General features: G+C 41.5%; 1 protein-coding gene across 1 annotated transcript in view; it reads left to right on the forward strand.

Annotated features, from left to right (window-relative positions):
- The window catches only part of LOC119152354 (von Willebrand factor D and EGF domain-containing protein-like), a 185793-nt gene that overhangs the window by 101052 nt on the left and 67335 nt on the right, over positions 1-17406 (forward strand). Inside the window, exons 14-17 of the mRNA XM_037397521.1 lie at positions 3770-3874; positions 6443-6557; positions 10126-10376; positions 11604-11823. Coding sequence (XP_037253418.1) covers positions 3770-3874; positions 6443-6557; positions 10126-10376; positions 11604-11823 — 691 coding nt within the window. The remainder of the gene's footprint in view (positions 1-3769; positions 3875-6442; positions 6558-10125; positions 10377-11603; positions 11824-17406) is intronic.

Genomic DNA, 17406 nt, shown 5'->3' on the forward strand with positions numbered 1-17406 from the left:
TTTTGAAAATTGCAGCATGTAAAAATGAAAAGCATAAAACACTTCCTGCCTCTCCTGTACCCCGCAGCTGTCTGTACCCCAGACCAGAGACGCGCGCTGCCATGTGCCTTAGGGGAAGCGGAAAGATATTTGCTGGTGTGCATTTTCTAGCCACTCATTTATTTTAAATAGATAGGCAGTTGTGTTTTAAAAGATTAGCGTAAGATCTCTGTGGGAGCAGAGCCTGGCTGCTGGCTGCTGGGGTGGACCTTGGACCATCTTTCTGGAGATGGTGCTGTCAGACAGCAGGCACCAAGGGTGAGTACCTTGGGCAAACACCAAGGCTGAACCAGGAGGGCAGTTCCTCCGCTCAGGGCTCCAAAATTTCTCAAAAGAGATATTGAACTCTGCCAACCATGAGATGAAATGCTGCCTCATGATGGAAGGATCTGAGCAGGAGATGCCCTGGAGTTTCCTGGCCCAGGAGGACAGCTAACATTTTTGCATGTGCACAGGGCTGTTTCTCCAGTGTAACTAGGACAGCTTCCTCACAGCTCAGCTGCATTAAGATGCAGTTTGCTTTCAAGTGCAGCCTTTCAGCCCTGAGGAGGTCTGTACAATTTTTCTCATTTCCCCCCCTCAAAACAGATACAGAATGTCTCTTTCCTTGCACTTAAGTTCAAGAAAACGTCTGCACCTGTAAGCCTTCTGCCCTTTCGCTCCCCTTCAAATCCTGCAGAAAAAACAGGTTGATGGCTATGCAGTGAATGCACAATTAAATCATCTCAGTCCCCATGTGAATCCTAGTTCTCCTGTGGATCCTTTTGCTGATCGAATTGGGAAGGCAGAGCTCAGTGCTGTTTCAAAGGCAGCTGGCCTTACACGGCAGCACAGAGAACAAAACGACAGAGCTTTTCAAGATAAAAAATGATTTGAAACTAATTCCACAGATGTTCAAAAATTCGTGCTTTGGAAAATTCCTGATAAGACTTACTGCAACATTGATCTTCTGTGTTATGTTAATAGATACTTCTTAAAATGTAGGTAAAGGATCTTTCAGAACCAAAAATCAAAACAATTCTTTCTGGAAATATCACTGTTCAATATTTTCATAATCTCTCCCCCTTCCCAAATCAAATTTCAGAGGAATCAGCAAAGTTTCACATAAGCTTTTTTCGCTACCGACGTTAGGGAAACAGGGGCTTGACAAGCTCTTCTCAGGGCTCTTTCATTTTATCTGCTCTTGTATTCATGTTTCAGATTTTGCTCATTCTTTCCATGACATGCTGCCGAACATAGATAAGAAAGTACACGGGGCTACCCTAGAGCGTTTGGTATAATTAGTTTAGATATCAAAATACAAACTTCTGCTTGGGCAGAGGATGACTTGGGCTGTCCACACAGATGCCTGGGTGAAGAGGTGAAAGAGCTTGGCAGGCACTTATCTAATTTGGGAAGCAGGTCTCTCGCTTATCCTCAAGTCATTACCGTTGCCTGTATTTGTCAAGAGCAGAAAAAATATTTGTTAAAAAGCCAGTAAGGCAGAAACTGAATTTGAATTCAGCAAGTTTGTACAGCTTTCATTTTTCATTTACAAACATCTGAACAAGTCAAACTCTATGTGGATTATGAGTGATACAAGTAGCTAAGATTGTTTCATGATGAATGAAATACTTCAAGCAGAAGTGACAAAATTCCTGATTGTCCTGTCTGTCCAGAAGTGGCTCCTTCTTTCCAGATGATATATGTATGTTCAAGCAATCAAGGCACAACTCTAAGGGCATCTTTGGCTTTTAATGGCCAACCAAATTTGAAGAGAGGTTTGCTCAGCTTAGGTCTCATTGAAGTATTTGTTCCACATCACTAAGGTGACTAATGGAAAAACAATTAAAATGGCTATAAACCAACCCAATTCTAAAAAGACACCAAAATGGATGTTTATAATAGAATGTAGAAAAAAAATACAGATTAAAAAAAAAATCAAATTGGCAAGAGTTACATTTCAATCACAATGCTGACTTCAGACAGAACAATTAGTGCAATTATATAGCTTTTTGTATTTTTCCCTGTCTACCCATTTCTTCACCCATTATTAGCATTGAGACAATATTGGACGCTGTGGTAAAAGAATGAAATTAAATGCAAAGTAAATTGCATTAGGAATAATATATTCTTAATGGAAATCTAGCTGCCAATAAGCATTGCCTTTCAGTGAAGAGCAGGTCTGGAAGGGGGTTACCTGTTTTATTTTTTTTCTTTTCTCAAACTGCAGGATAAGTTCTTTACATCTTTTAAAAGAGTTTTTACCTGTAGTATAACGCATAATAGTCTAATAACTCAGCTGAATATGGTGCCCAGGAAAGAACTATGTTTTTCCTTAAAGCTACACCGATGAATTTTACTGAATTTTTGGAACAATAAAAATTAGTCAAAGAAAGTGGTTTCCCTTCCACAATTTCAGATCATGAATATCCATGAATACTGCCTGTTTATCTCCTTGTGTTGGTTTCTGCAGATATAAACACTCAGCTTGCAGTGCATTTTGAGCTGAGAACCATCAAATGTGATACTGTGGGCATATCTACTGTATCAAGTTCTATGAGCTTTCCGATCATTCTTTGTGAACTTATGATAATCAGTGCTTTTTATGAAACATTATTTTTTTCTTTCTGTACTTCTAGTTATCTTTGTTCAATGTAACATGCATTCTTTCTGTGAGCTGAAACAGTTTATTAATTTAGCTTCATACACTTGATCTTGTAAAAGTCCCTTGTAAAAGGACCGAGGATGTTTCAGCTTCAAGGTCACAGGAGAGATGGAGGAGGGCTTGGGGGTTGTTTTTATAGCAAGAGGACAGAGGGGTACCTGACCCATCCAAAGCAAAGGACTTGTGAGATCTACTAAACAGCAGCTTTAGTTTGACTGTAAGAAGCCAAAACCTAAAAAAACCCTGACCTGCTGGTGTTCATCAGTGTTTACAGCATGGCTTTCGGCAGGGTTTTGGGGTGTTCTTTAACATCTACACGTTTCAAGAGTCAATGTTTTCTCAAAAGCTAATCCTTTCTATACTTGTCTGGTATCTTTTCATTTCTATTGTAAAAAAATTAAAATATAAACTTACTTAACCCTTCCTTATTGTGTAAGCATTCACATACGAAAAACACCACACTAAATTAAGGCTTTCTAAATTACCTAAAGGTACAGGGAATTGTAAGCTGGGACAGAAAGTGGCTGTTCTAATATAACTGCCTATGGAAATGGGACTGTTGTTCTCTGGTATTATCCACCCTAGCAGGTTTTGTTAATATTAATTTAAAATCACCTGTAAAATATGCATCTTCTTCTTTTTCTTTTTTTTTTCTTTTTTTTTTTTTTTTTATCCCAAGGATTTTACTTACTGATTTGCCATTAGTACAAAAGTGGTCCTGAATTTCAGCTAAAAAAAAATCTTAATTTCACTTCACAATTCCTTGAAAGACCCCCTTGTCATACTTGCATATAGTTTGCACGATTGTATGGTAAAAAAAAACTGGGAAAAAAAAAACACCTAACAGCAATCAGAAAAGTTGAATGCCAGCTAAGCCGAAAGATCTTTTGGTTATTAATGAAGAGTTTCCAGTTTGGAGCATTAAGCAATTTGTTAGCTTGCAGCACAGCCACTCACAAGTGGTTTAATTTATCTCTCTGGCAAGCATCCAGTTCAAGGGGGCAACGGTATATGCTCAAAAATGAGCAGACAGTCTCCATATGGAACATTATTACTTATAAGGATGATTTTTGTATCATTTAGATCACTAACGATGGCTTCCAGTACAGTAATTCCAGAGTGCTGACCCTGTACGACGCGGTCTGCCAGGCCTGCCAATTCCATCCAACCGGACTTTGTAAATTAAAGGTAATTTAAAGATCATAAAGGTTTAATACGGATCGTTCATCTCTTCCTTAGCCCTCTCCCTCCCTTTGATGTACTGCGCATAATAACGGCTTTAGAAGAAGAAAATCTGTTTCATAGGTCAGCTGCACAGCCCAACACTTTTCTCTCTTTCACGATCTCTCTGTGATATTTTATTTTTTTTCGTATTTACGTGGGCTATGAATACCTGATAGAGCATGCTTTATGACGGACCTTTCTCAGACAGACGCTTCCAGAAAGGCCATGGCTGACCATATTTATGCTTTGCAGCTGTAAATGGAGTAAATAAAGCTGAGGACCCTCCCCGAAAGGCAGCTTAGCTTCACTCGCGAGGTGCCTGCTGGCAAGGGCACCGCAGCTGTGAGGTATATCATTTCTATACCCATTTTCCGCCTTAGCAAGAGGTATACGAAGATGCCTGTTATACAGCTTTTGTCATGTGAAAACACCCTTGAGAGAACGTAAAACATTCTTGCTTACATTAAACACTGCTAAGTATGAACATACAGCACTCTGACAGCTTCAGAACTGTAATCCAAAGTCTGGTTTTGGCCACATTTTAAACTGCCAACATGCCCATGCCAGGAACTGCCTGGAGAGCACCATAAGCCTCTGCTTTCCCATGGACTTATTAGTGTAACATCCCTCATCCCTTAAAAAAACCCAACTTTCCTGGGCCTTATTTTCCACGGAGCCGTGTTAGTCAGCCTTGCTGGTTTTCACCGGGGCTTCAAAGAAAACTTTTGTTGGAGGGTGTCGGGTGGGATATTAGGATGTGCTGACCCTGCCTTCCCGCCCTGAGGCCAGTGTGAGTGCCCAGAGACCACCGGGCTGCGTTTTTATACAATGAAGATTAATCAGGTGTATCTCATCTCACCTGCCCCCCTGCTCTCTTTAATGCTAATGGAAAAACACAGCGCTCACACCGGGTACCAACACAAAAAAAAACTTCACATTTTTTTCAAATAAATCGGTAAATAGAAATGATTTTACGGGCCCATGCGGTGGGCTGCGCCGCTTCGCGGCCCCCCCCCCCCCCCCCCCCGCGCTGGGCAGAGCGGGGGCACGGGGGGCTCCCGGGCCGCGGGCAGCGCTCGCCGGGTCCCGACACGGGGCCACCGCCCGCCACCCGCCCCGGGCCCGGCCCGGCGGGGCGGCCAGGAACACCCCCGGCCCCCCGGGGGGCTCGTCCCCCCCGGCCCCCGCCCCGGGAGGGCTCCTCACGGCCGCTCCCCCGCGGGGCTCCGCGGGCCCCGGGGCACGGCCCGCCCGGCCGGGGGCTGCCCGCGGGCCCGGGGGCGGCTCCGCTCCGGCGCCGGGAGCCCCCCCCGCCGCCGCCCGCCCCGGCCCGGGTGCCGCGGGGCCGCTCCGCTGCCGGGGCCTCGCTCCTCTGTCCCGTCCCGCCGGGGCGGTGCCGGCTTCTCCCGCTGTCCCCTGCCGTGCCGGGGGCTTCGGCCGCGGCCAGCGGCGGGCCCGGCTGGGAGCCGGCGGGCCCGGGCTCCCTCCCGCCCGGGGGCAGCGCCCGCAGCAGCGCCCGCAGCACCGGCCCGGTACAGCCAAACCACTTAAATTTCAGATTAAAATAATTGTGTCTGAGCCATTTCAATTAAAGCTAGTGTGGGGTTTTTTTGTCGAAGGCTTTCCTTGCTCCTACATTTTCAAAACTCACAAATACGTGCGTTCCCTCCATGCGCTGGTGGTCTCCAGGGACTGTAACAATCTCTATCCTAAGATGCTTCAAGGGACTATTTGAACTCAGCTTCCAACTGCATCAGATCACGTTCTAATTACCCCTCTTATAACATTACTTCAGAATATCTAAATTGCATTCAGAAAAGGGGACAAAAAAAATGTTTCAATTAGGGGACATTTTATACCAGGCCATTTCACAATCTGTGTCCTTTTATGGATCCCATTCTGTACCATGCTATCACATCAGAAAAAACCCTCATCTTTTTCATCAGAACATCAAGCCTTTGAAAACAATGTAATAAAATCTAATTAACATCCAGATTTTAATGTTGAAGGTCTGCCACATGCTATCATGTCAGGGCAATTATGAGAGTCCTTTTTGTTTCTCTACCTTACCCATTAATCTTAAAGCAGTATTATTTAAAGTACTCACTAATATACTTTGGAAAAGAACTTTGAGAAACTAATGAAGCAGTGGGCAGAAACCGCAGGGCCAGTACCAGGGCACACATCAGCCTCTGAAAAGCGATGTGTGTTCGAGGGAAGGGAGATGGAAAAACGCCTGCTGAAAAAAAATCATATTCTGTTGCAGTCACTTATGACAAGCAATATCACATGTTTTCTAAGCTAAAACGTTCAAAGCCACAAGGATCTCAAACTGAAACTGGAAAACCTACATGTCTTGTTTTCTCCCTGTCAGGAGAAAGTACTAGCGGTTTTTTGCTACCATTTTACTGTTTCAAGAGACAAGCGAGCTTCTGCTTATTCCAGAATATTAACTGCTAATTTCTTATCTATCTCATTTCTTTTTTCCTTGCCTCGAACTTCCACCCATTTTTATCTCCCTTTTTTTGGCAGGAGAATACTTGCAATATAGATGGACTTTGCTACGGCGAAGGAGAGTCAAGCCCTACCAGTCCTTGTCTTCTCTGTGAACCTGGCATTTCTAAGTTCACCTGGTCTATTAATGAAAGTAAGACATTTTTTTCTAAGATTTAAAAACACTTCTCTGGAAATTTGTGACTCGGTCTATGAAATACTTTGCTCCTTCATTTGACTAACATGAATCCATCTTGCTTAGTGAGCATGGACTGGACAGTTTGCACTGGGAGCAACTGGGTGCACCAGAAATGCAGACTGACCAGAAATAGACAGTATTCCACTGCATGCTCTGTGCATCTGGGCATGTGTCTTGTTCCGGCTGAAACCTGACAAATCTCAAATTAGAAAAACCTGAAAATGAACATTTGATATGCCAGTGCCCCACACAGTGCCCAAGTCTGTCAGCTAAAGGTGATGGACCCTAAATACCTCTCTCATCATCTTGCAGGTACCAATCTTTAAGGGACTAATTTTGGGGAAAACACTGTTTTTAAACCGCTAGTGTATATTTTTGATACCTGGAAGAACTGTTTGCTTTCCCTGAGCCAAATCCTATGAAATGCCACACAAAACACCTTGGCTTGGCAGGGAGTCTAAGTGACAGGGATCAGCCACTCATTACCTCCACTGCTGCGGAACCTAAAGGCTCCTTCTGCAGCTGTGGTGGCAGGGGTCATGGAGGGGGCTGCCTTTTGAAGCACCTCCTGAATGCTGAGGACTTAATCATAGCTTTTTCATGGCTACATCCCCAGTGTAAATTCCAGATTTCAAACAGAGCTTTTGAAATGTAATGTAAGTAAATGACAGCCATTACTTACTGCATGCTTTAGGGATAACACATGTTTCTCACAGCATTATCCTCACAGCACATCTCCCCACCTACATGAGCATATTTGAATCTGGTCAATATGACGATTATATTACTGCTTTTATGTAGATTCATGTGTTGGCTCTAGAAATAGTTTCTCTGCACTTTTAGGTTCTGTAAACACAAGCAAATTACAGAAAGGTATGTGAGTGACAGGACCAGTTTGCTTTGTTTGTTTGCAGTTTTATATTCCTTTAGGGTGACTAGGTCAGCAGGACCCTTCTGGAAGGAGAGGAAGATTGCTCTTGTCCTTGGGGAACAGCTGGGGATGCTCAGGGACAGAGGCTCCTAGAGAGTGCAAGGTATGGCAGCAGAAACGGCGAGAGCTGTATCACAGTGGCTGGAGCACATAGCTCCAGTGGAGACACTGCTGAGGAGAGCGGTGAGCAGACACGCTCTCCTCCAAGGTGACAGAAAGGCCCTTGAGAAGGACCAGAAAGGACCCAACAGTTTCCAGCAACACAAGAAGCCACAAGTAGTCTGAAAACAATTTTGGAAGCAAGAACACAATAAGAAGGGAGAGAGTTGTTCATGAGTCCTTTTAATCCCTATTCCACGATAGCCACCTTGAATTTTCTCTATTTAAAAACTTCCACCTCTAGTTATGTCCTAAAAGATCCGGCTTTTGGAATTTAAACCCCTCCATCAGGAAGAGTTGTAGGAAGATCCATCCCAAGTGTTGACCAACTAAAAATCCCATTGAATGTTACTTGGATGAGTAATTAAAATGCCTATGGGAAAGCCAGACCTGAAAAAGAGCTTGTACACCTGAAAGGAAAAAAACATACCTTTTTAGGTTTGGTTATATAGGTTATATAACCTATGTATTTGGTTATATATATATATAGGGATATAGTTTAATCTAATGAGAGAAATCATCTGTGACTCCCCAACTTTGCTCCCTTTCCATCATTCCATCGTGTCAGCCACAGCAGCAACATTTCTAGGGATGAGCTGACCCCGATTGCTATATAGACAGACTCATACCATATCAATACTCATACCAAGACAGTTTGATTTTAAAATTCAGAAAATGGCTTAAAAGGGGAAAAGTGCGTTTGTTTTGGAACTTATAAAGCTAGAAGTGGTTTGGGAAATCTGAAACAGATCACTGTTCACATTTTTTTAATTATGAAATTTTAAAATACTGAAATGAAATGTTTTTTCAGACTTGTTTTCAAAATTGCAAAAAACTTTTTAAAAGTTTGCATTATTTGGGAGAGTGTAGAGAGATATATATACACACTGGATGGCAAGGAGATCTCTGGGGAATGAAACACCCTTCATCACAAACTACTTTCAGAATATCTGATTTTATGTTATTTTGTGTCTACAACTTCTCGTTACCCTCCATCCAGTTAACACCTTTGTGTTTATCTGTAAATGCATACCCAGCATCAATATTTCATTGGTTACTTTGGGCACAACTTTTATGGGCTCCATGGTTTGAGTGTCTGGGAAATAAAAGGTAAATTAATAGATGGAAGCTTTCAACAGTTATGCCAGGACAATCTGCTGGACAAGCATTTTAGAAAGCTCTTGATAGCACAGCAGCAATGAGTGGGGAGACACATTTAAATAATTGCATAATATGAGACATGTTATGGAAAGCAAAGTTTGATAAAAGGATATGCACCACAAAAAAACCCATAATGATGGCTTCCCACAAGCATAATGCAAGGACACATGCAGTCCTTATGAGAACTCATATATGGTTTATAATTTTAGAGCGTGGGTTGAAATTAATCCTCAGTATTAGAAATGTACTTTAAGTTAAACATAACTACAGCCAAATGACATTGTGAGAAGATTCCTTTAAATATCAATACATGTCAATTTGTACTGCTGGTTTAAGAGGAAGGATGGCTTGAGACTGAGGAGGCTTAGGACATGGAGACAAAATTCCTGGCCCTGCAACAGAGCTGCTGTCACCTCAGGGTACTCATCTGATCTTACTTTTCCTTGGTTACTAATTAAAGAATGCAATATTTTTCTCTACCTTGTCCTCCTTACCTATTTATATTGTAAGTATCTTCAAGTAGCGTTTGTCTTCTATTGTAAAATAGCCTTGTATATTTAGGCTTTTTTCTTCATTAAGGAAATACTGAATGTAAACAGCACCACTAGAAAAAGCAATGCCAATGGTGACATGATATGCACTACTTCACGGGGGACAGACAGTCTCAGCATCACTGACGTACTTCTGCTGGCACTGAAAAGACCTTTATTCCTCATGAAATGTGCAACTGAATTCAGACAAACTGCTCAGGCTTAATTACTACTCACGTGTAAAGACAGGAGAGTCTATTCAATGGAAGAATTACACAAAAGTCGTCGTCGTCCCCTTCCCCCTGGAGCTGCCCACCCAATTCATTTGTCATTCATAATTATAAAATTGAGTTTACTTATATTTAAATGGATAGATGACAGAGTGGTAGATAGAATGAAAATCTATCTGTAAGTATTAGAAATACAATTAAGAATTGGGGGACCAGTGGGAGGTTACAGAAGTCATGTCTGATCTCCTCCCATGTCTCAGCTAACACCAAAAGTAATCAAAGTTCAGTATAGGAGAAATGTTCAGTATATGGCATGAAAAATAGAGGATGAAAAAGGTGTACTTTTGGGTGAAGCCATGTGCTGCCTCTAACATCTAAATCGCTTCCTCTGTCACTCTCGGGGTACATTCTGTACCTTTCCCTGAGAGCAGTCCTAGAGAGACCCACGCTGTGAAACTTTACATGGGAGAAACTGGAACTTTTGTAATCTTGGTTTCATTTTTGCTGTTTAGACAACCTGCCTCCTGTGTTCCAGGCCCCCTCCAGCCAGCTGCTGACATTTATTGGTGAGAATTTTGTTTACCAGTTAATAGCAGTGGATCCCGAAGGGTCAGCTGTGCTCTTCGTCTTAGAGTCTGGGCCACAGGATGCCAGGCTCTCTCCTGCTGGCCTTCTTATCTGGAAAGTTGATTCAGAAGAAATGCAGACCTTTGAATTCACTGTGTCAGATGAATGCAATGCACAGAGCAGATACTCTATTGAGGTAAGGAAATGAACACTTTAAAAGAAAAAAACAAAACAAACCTGTTTATCATGCCATTGCTTTGGTGCAATTGTCATTATAGCTAATAATTTGTTTCTGTCTCGAAAACGAAGACTTCAGCTATTTCCTCATAAGTGTATATTATCCAGCACAGCAATAATGATCATTAATGGATTAAATATCTCTGAGACCATAGAAACTATATATACAAGGAACAAGAGAGAGTGTTATTGATTTCAAAGAACACTCTTGCAGAGCCTTTTAATGGTTCATTAATCTGCTTTAAAATTCACATTCTGCATTTGGATTGCAGAAAAAAAGCATATAACATAAAAGACCAAGTTTTAGCTATAAAAGGGAGATTATAACTCATTCTCAATGATATTTTTAGCGGATGTCTTGCTCTTATGTCATTACTCCACACTTTAAGTTTCTTGGCAGAGCTGGTGCATTGCTTTGTCTTTATTGTATAGCCTAACATTAATCCTGGGATAGGACGAGCTAATAAAGTGGGATGCAGACTCCTGACATAAGAACAGTTTTGTAAGGAAAGACTGTCATTCCTAAAGATCCCTATTTTAACTCATTCAAACCACTATCATAAAAAATATCAATTTGCTGAACCCACAAGCAAAGGGGAAACTAGAGTCTAAATACAGTTTTAATGGAAACATTTCAAACCAGACCTATGTTTAACTAGGTGAGATAATACAGAGGTTTGAATCTGTCGGAATGCTGTTCTTGTATGCAGGTGAAATACAAGTAGGGACCTCTCTTCCCTGAAGAGAGAGACCAGCAAAGGAATGCCACAGTCATGTTCCTGCCTGGGAGCTGTTTGTTGTGTGAAACTGTAAGGAAAGCAGGCAGGCAAAGAGAAAAGATTTTTCATTTCTTCTTTGAAGAATAAGGAACAAATTTTGCCCTTAGATACTATGTAAAAACTGCTGTTATAGAAAACAGGATTTATTTTTTTCTGGTAAGAAGTTAGAATGCGCCCCTAAATGATGAAGAGAAATATCCCTTTAAAGTCAAGCTTTCAGTCAAATAAATAAGTATGCTGAATGTGAGACCATCTATCTAGACAAAGGAGAATGGTTAGAAAAAATAACCATAAATAAGATAACATGTTTGCACTGCAAATCTGTCCCTTCCTAAAGGGTAACAATATACCTCTCAGATGTGATTATTTGGAGGAATCTTATCATGACTCCCTTTTGCTTTCCTCAGGTTGGAGTGAAGCCCTGCAGCTGCCTCAATGGTGGAACATGTGTTACTAATATTAAATTCCCTCCAGGCCTTGGTGAATACCTGTGCTTATGTCCAAATGGATTTGATGGGGAATTTTGCCAGGAAGATATTAATGACTGCAAATCCAACCCCTGTGGCAGTGGAACATGCGTGGACAGTGTGGATAGCTACTTTTGTAAATGTCCCCCTGGCTTGGGAGGTAACACCTCACTGTTTCCATCTCTGATTTAACTGAAGACATGTTGTGCAACAGGATTTTTTGAGTCCAGCATGACCACAAGCATCTGTCAAGACATAAGCCTCCTCTTCTGCTCCCATGGCTCAGCTTTAGACAGATAGAAAATGTGCAAACCCAGCTATCTAATTATCCATGATCAAGGAAGGAAAAATGACCTAAGGCTCTGTGGTCCTGAAACATCACTCAGGGAGGGCTGATCTCCTCCCTGATCTCAGTTTCCACCTCCTTATTTCTCATGGATCTGTCCATCCATGAGATGAGTGAGGAGAAGACTGAGTGAAAGAGAGAATAGGCAAAGATCCACCACCCTTTTGCACTCCACAGAATTTGACTAAATCAAGCCAACATAAGAACTGGGAATGAATGATTCTTCTATGTCTAGGAAGGAGAAGTAGATATGAAAAACATGCAAAAACAAATTGTCCTTTAGTCCCACTTGAAACTTCACTAAATTTAAACATTAGAAGACCACAAGTGTATCTGGTTGTCAGGCATGGTGGTAGAACAAAATCTAACCTTTCAAACTGTTCAGGGCTGGCCAAAATATGATTTTAAAAGATGAAAGGAAGATGAATGATCACATCACCAAAAAAAGATTCTGTTAGTAAAGCAGAATGAAAAGCACAAATAGGAGGAGTTGGAGAACAAAATGCAATGATGCCAGAGGTGGATGCAAGACACATGATGCAAACAGGAATGGAGTAAAGACCTGAAGTGTGAGGAGAACGAGAAGCACCTAATACGTAACACGGATCAGGAGAGAACATGTGTGTACCTATCAAGCAATTTACAGTCAGCTTCACTGCACTCAGGATGTCTGTGAATGATTCACACACATGAAAAAGCACTTGTGACAGCACGGGACGATGACGGCCCCATGCTCTGCAGACTGGAAACAGCAGAGGCAGCTGTTAGACTCTGCCCCATTTAGTTGCTGGAGTTTGGCTGAGCCAAGTCACTGTTGAGTCTCATAGAGCGCCCACCACCTCCTCCAAGCTGGGACCCACACCCCAGCTGCTCATAACACCACTCGCTTCCAACATAACAGATTTTCACATTGGCCTAAACTCACCTTCTCCTGGAGTTGCACAGACGTTGTCTTTTCATTTCCAGTTTAGATCGTCAGGAGGTACGAGGCAGAGCTGAACATGCAGGACCTGAACAGGATTTCTAAACCTGTCACTTGCTTTGCTTTGCAAAGGTGCAGTTAAAACAACCCCCTCTCAGCCAGGCTGCTGTGTAGTCAATAGGAAAGTAAAGACATTGCATTACTGTCTGTTCTTGTCAGAGTCAAGTTAGCCTCCCGCAAGTGAAACGTGCTAACTGAATCTGTGTTAGAGCACCTCTTGGACCAGAACCGTTTCAAAAGCAGACTAAGAAAAAAACACCTTAGGCTGAGCTCAGATTTCAGTCACTGAACCCATCCCAAACACTACTCTGTTCACATACAGAAGCATGAATGAATTCATGAGACCCATAATGTTGGCTGCTGTGCTGTGCTATAGGTTTGAAAAATGTAGAAGTAACATCAAATGCACATAATTATTACTGTTTAGTGTATATATGTAGAAGAAACTAAATTTTATACAAGAGCAATGAACAGTTTTTGCACAAAGGGCTCATGCAGGCAGCAAGGTACCCTTTCTGCCTCTCATCAGTTCATGAAACCTTCTTTGCTTTGGTCATGTGGGACTGCAAGTCCAGATTTCTTTAACTATAAAATTCCAGCAGAAATGCTAAAAATTATTCAGATGTGGAAGTTCAGAAAAATGGCCTAAAAGATCTGTGACAGTATCGACGCCAGGTAATGCAACCAAATAGATAAAACCTGCTGCTGTCCAAAGTGTCTGTGCCACTGGGACTCTACCGATGCAAGAACGCACAAGCCTAAGTATGGAGAATAAAGTTAGAAAAGGAAAGTTTGATCAAAATACCAACCAAACCCAAACCAAACAATCATACACAGAATGTCTTGAATCCCCCTGGAAATAACATTCCTATGAGCACAGGGAAATTTGCGAACCTTTTAGGCTGTGTTGGGGTAAACACTGGAGATCTACAATGAGAATAAGTAGTTATTGCCTGTAAGGAGATGGAGTCGATGAATAAAAAACAATATAATTCTATGAGTTAATAACTTCAGTAGATCTGCTCCTGTTGTTTGATCTTCACCAGTTTCACACTGCTGTCCTCACTTTACGGGCTATTGCACATGGAGTGAAATCAAGCTCTATTATTCCATATAAAATAGACTACCATAATTACAACACATTGTTTATAAATTCACGTGGAGCATATTCTGAAATGTGTCCCTCATTCTTACACAAACACTAAAGAATTCAATATCTACCACTGAAAACAACGCACTTAAAGGCAACATACAGCTGACTATAGAGACAAGGGCACAGGACACCTTGATGGCCGGGAAACACCAGGTAGACCGAACCCTTAATTCTTGCCAACTTAAATAAAAGTGCACGGGTTCTGCTGTTTTTCCCTAGCCCAAAATGCTAAACACAAACAACAGAAAAAAAAAGATATGGTTGAGTGAAAGAGGAATACATCTCAAAGTTTTAATAGCAGGTGAAAAATTATAAGCAAGTGGAGCTGAAAGCCAGCTGGGAAGTAGATGATTTTACTTCAGGGCAGGTTCTGTGACAACAATAAAAGCTCATCCTTGATGGTGTGTTTATGCCTCAATTCCCCAGAAAACCATCAATAATCTAATGAGAAGGCAACACTATACTGCTCAACGACAGCACCACTTCACCATCAAATCTTTACAAATTATAGTGAACAGGTAGTGGAAACGAAAAAATTAACTCTTTTGAGAGCTTCCCAACACCACGGCAAAAGAAGCAGCAGCACAGGGAACACTGTGCTGCCAAGCAGTACCCAGTCAGCTGCACCGGTGTATCTCAGGCAATGTAAGGGTACGATGCAGGAACAGGAGCAAGGCAGGGAGAGAACCCACTGGAAAACCAGGGAGAAGGATGACTCCAGAATTATTACTACTTTGCATTTCTGCAGAGACTTATAAGCATTTATCTCATCGAGTGTTCAAAGCTCATTCAGTTTTCCTTGACATTGTTAACAAGATAACAAGAATTCCTGTTGTTTCTTCGTTTGGCCACTGAAAGCAAGAACATCACCCATCTGAGAACCCAGCTCCTTGAAAACTTGATCTCAATCACAAGACCATTCTTTCTTTCCCCTAATGCCAGCGATTAATATAAAACTGGGGGGTGGATAGGAATATGAAATTAATTTCATCTTACTTTTCAGGAAACTGAAGAAACCCCCAAGATTTGTTCATGGTTTGTAACAACTCTAGAGTCCCTGGAGGAGACTGCCTGTGCCTTGCAGTCAGCTTAACATGAGCACAGGCAAAAAGTCTTTCTCTGCATCTGCAGGTGGTCAGCTGCTCTCAAGGCATAAAAGGACTTTATCTTCTCAGGCAATTTCCCATGCAGGGATGGAGAAATAGAGCTGGCACAGAAACAGGTGTTTCAACATTGCAACCTGAAGATTTTTTATTCCTATTACGTTTATTTGTACCGTAGCAGCACCAAGAGAATGAGACTCCCTTGTGCTGCAGTGCACCGGAGGTCGTGCAAAAACACCACTGACACTTCTCGGTGCAGACAGTTTTCTGTCCGTTGCTGCTGCTGCTTCAGCAACCTTCAGCCAAGTTTCAGACTTCGTAAACATTTGTCCTTGGACTCAGCTAGGTTAGCATTATGCCCAAATTGATCAGATACTATTTAAAATCAAATTTCTCTGAGGGAAAAAAAGTGCTTGCATAGTTCCACCTTTATGCTAAAAACCAATTAAATGACTGAATTTTAAAATTTAGCTTGTTACTTATGTTGTTTTTTCTGATTCTCTTGTCTTTGAGATGTTAAAGCCAGCCCCTTGAAGCAAAAATAGAGCATGTAGAAGGGAGGAGAGGGGACTGAGATAAGAGGGTCTGTTGTTACTGAAACTGGGAACCTCGTTCCTGCTTTAACTGTCTATGGTATCATGTTTAGTCTTTATATGATACTTAGAGAAAGAAAGTAATTACTAATCTAATCAGAGGGTAACTCATTCAATATTTTCCGTGATGTGATGTCTAATAATTTCCCAATGCATCATCAGAAAACAATATGAGAGAAAAGCAGCCTGATGCTAAGAATGTGCTAATTGAATTATATAAAAGAAATAGTAATCCAAAATGTAACAAGGGAGGAAGAAAAGTATGTTAAGCCCCGCAATGCTATGTGATGTCCAGCTTAAATGAAAGAAGGAAGAAGCATGCGAAACCAGAACAATTTAGCTTAAGATGGCACCAGAAAAGGCATATGGCTTTCGTGCTGCTGTTCTTTTTTTCCCACAAGACAAAGCACACATGAGAAGGTGATGTCACTAGCTTTTTTAGGCAGCTCAATCAATACAGACTTCAATTTCAGATTTTAACATGGAGATGCTATTTTAACTTGAAAGGAGTAGTAGAAGCTATCTGAAATGCTGAAGTGATGAGAGATTATGTTGTAGGAGATGAATAATAATGCTCTGTTTTCATGATCCTGTAATTCATTCCACTATGACAAATTTCTTTTTTTGAAGAAAAAAAATATTATATTACTTTTAGATCTTCTTTCATAATAAAGCTGGATATCTGATATAGAGCAAACCTTTCCGTACCTTGTCATTTGTCCTGAAGCAGGTACCTGGACTCTCCAGGAGATGTCCCAGTCTCCTTGGGTATTCCTACAAGGAGCAAAGGGCATCCCTTAATAGAAGTGATACGGGCTAGTTTCCAGCCTGCTGTCAGGGCTGTGGATTCTGGTAACCAGCAACAGCCAAGCAAGTTTTCCAAAGTGCACAGAGACAGCAGCATGCATACCTGAAACCTGAGGGAGTTTTTAGCAACATAATATGTGATTACTCTGCATCATTTGCTGTTCAGGCAGTAATTTTAACTTTTGGGTCACCTTCCCCTATAGGTGAAGTCCTATTATTATTAATTATTATTAAATCTTCCAGAGTTGTGAATCTGCGTATCAATTGCTTCAAAGGTCTTTTGAAAACCCTATTTCCAAAATCAGCAAGAGTCAGGACACATTGTTTGGGGTTCAGAGCCTCGAGCAGCTTACCTTCTGTATACCCGCGCTGTGGCTCAGAGATGTTTTCAGAATGTTTCTTCAAATTTCAATTTTAAATAGAAAAAAAATGGGTTTTAAAAAAATCTGATAATTTGATAAGGTTTCCTTTCAGCCAGACTCTGTCAGGCTGGTTCACAATAAGCCATTAGTGATGTGAGGTTCACACAGAAATGAAAACCACAATAGGTCAGTACATGGCTTTCCATGTCCTAAAGCCAAAATGGTGACTTTCAGTGGCTTCTTCAGTATATGGTAAAGATCTCCCATAAACAAGACAACAAAACCAGCAGCAGAAGTGTGAAATGCAGGGGAAATAATTTATTTAACATGCACAGTTTTCTATGAGCAGTAGTCTCAAGTTCAGCACTTCTGGTGCCAATAACAACAGTAATAAACA

Source organism: Falco rusticolus, chromosome 8 (assembly GCF_015220075.1).
Source record: "Falco rusticolus isolate bFalRus1 chromosome 8, bFalRus1.pri, whole genome shotgun sequence".
Lineage (NCBI taxonomy): Eukaryota > Metazoa > Chordata > Aves > Falconiformes > Falconidae > Falco > Falco rusticolus.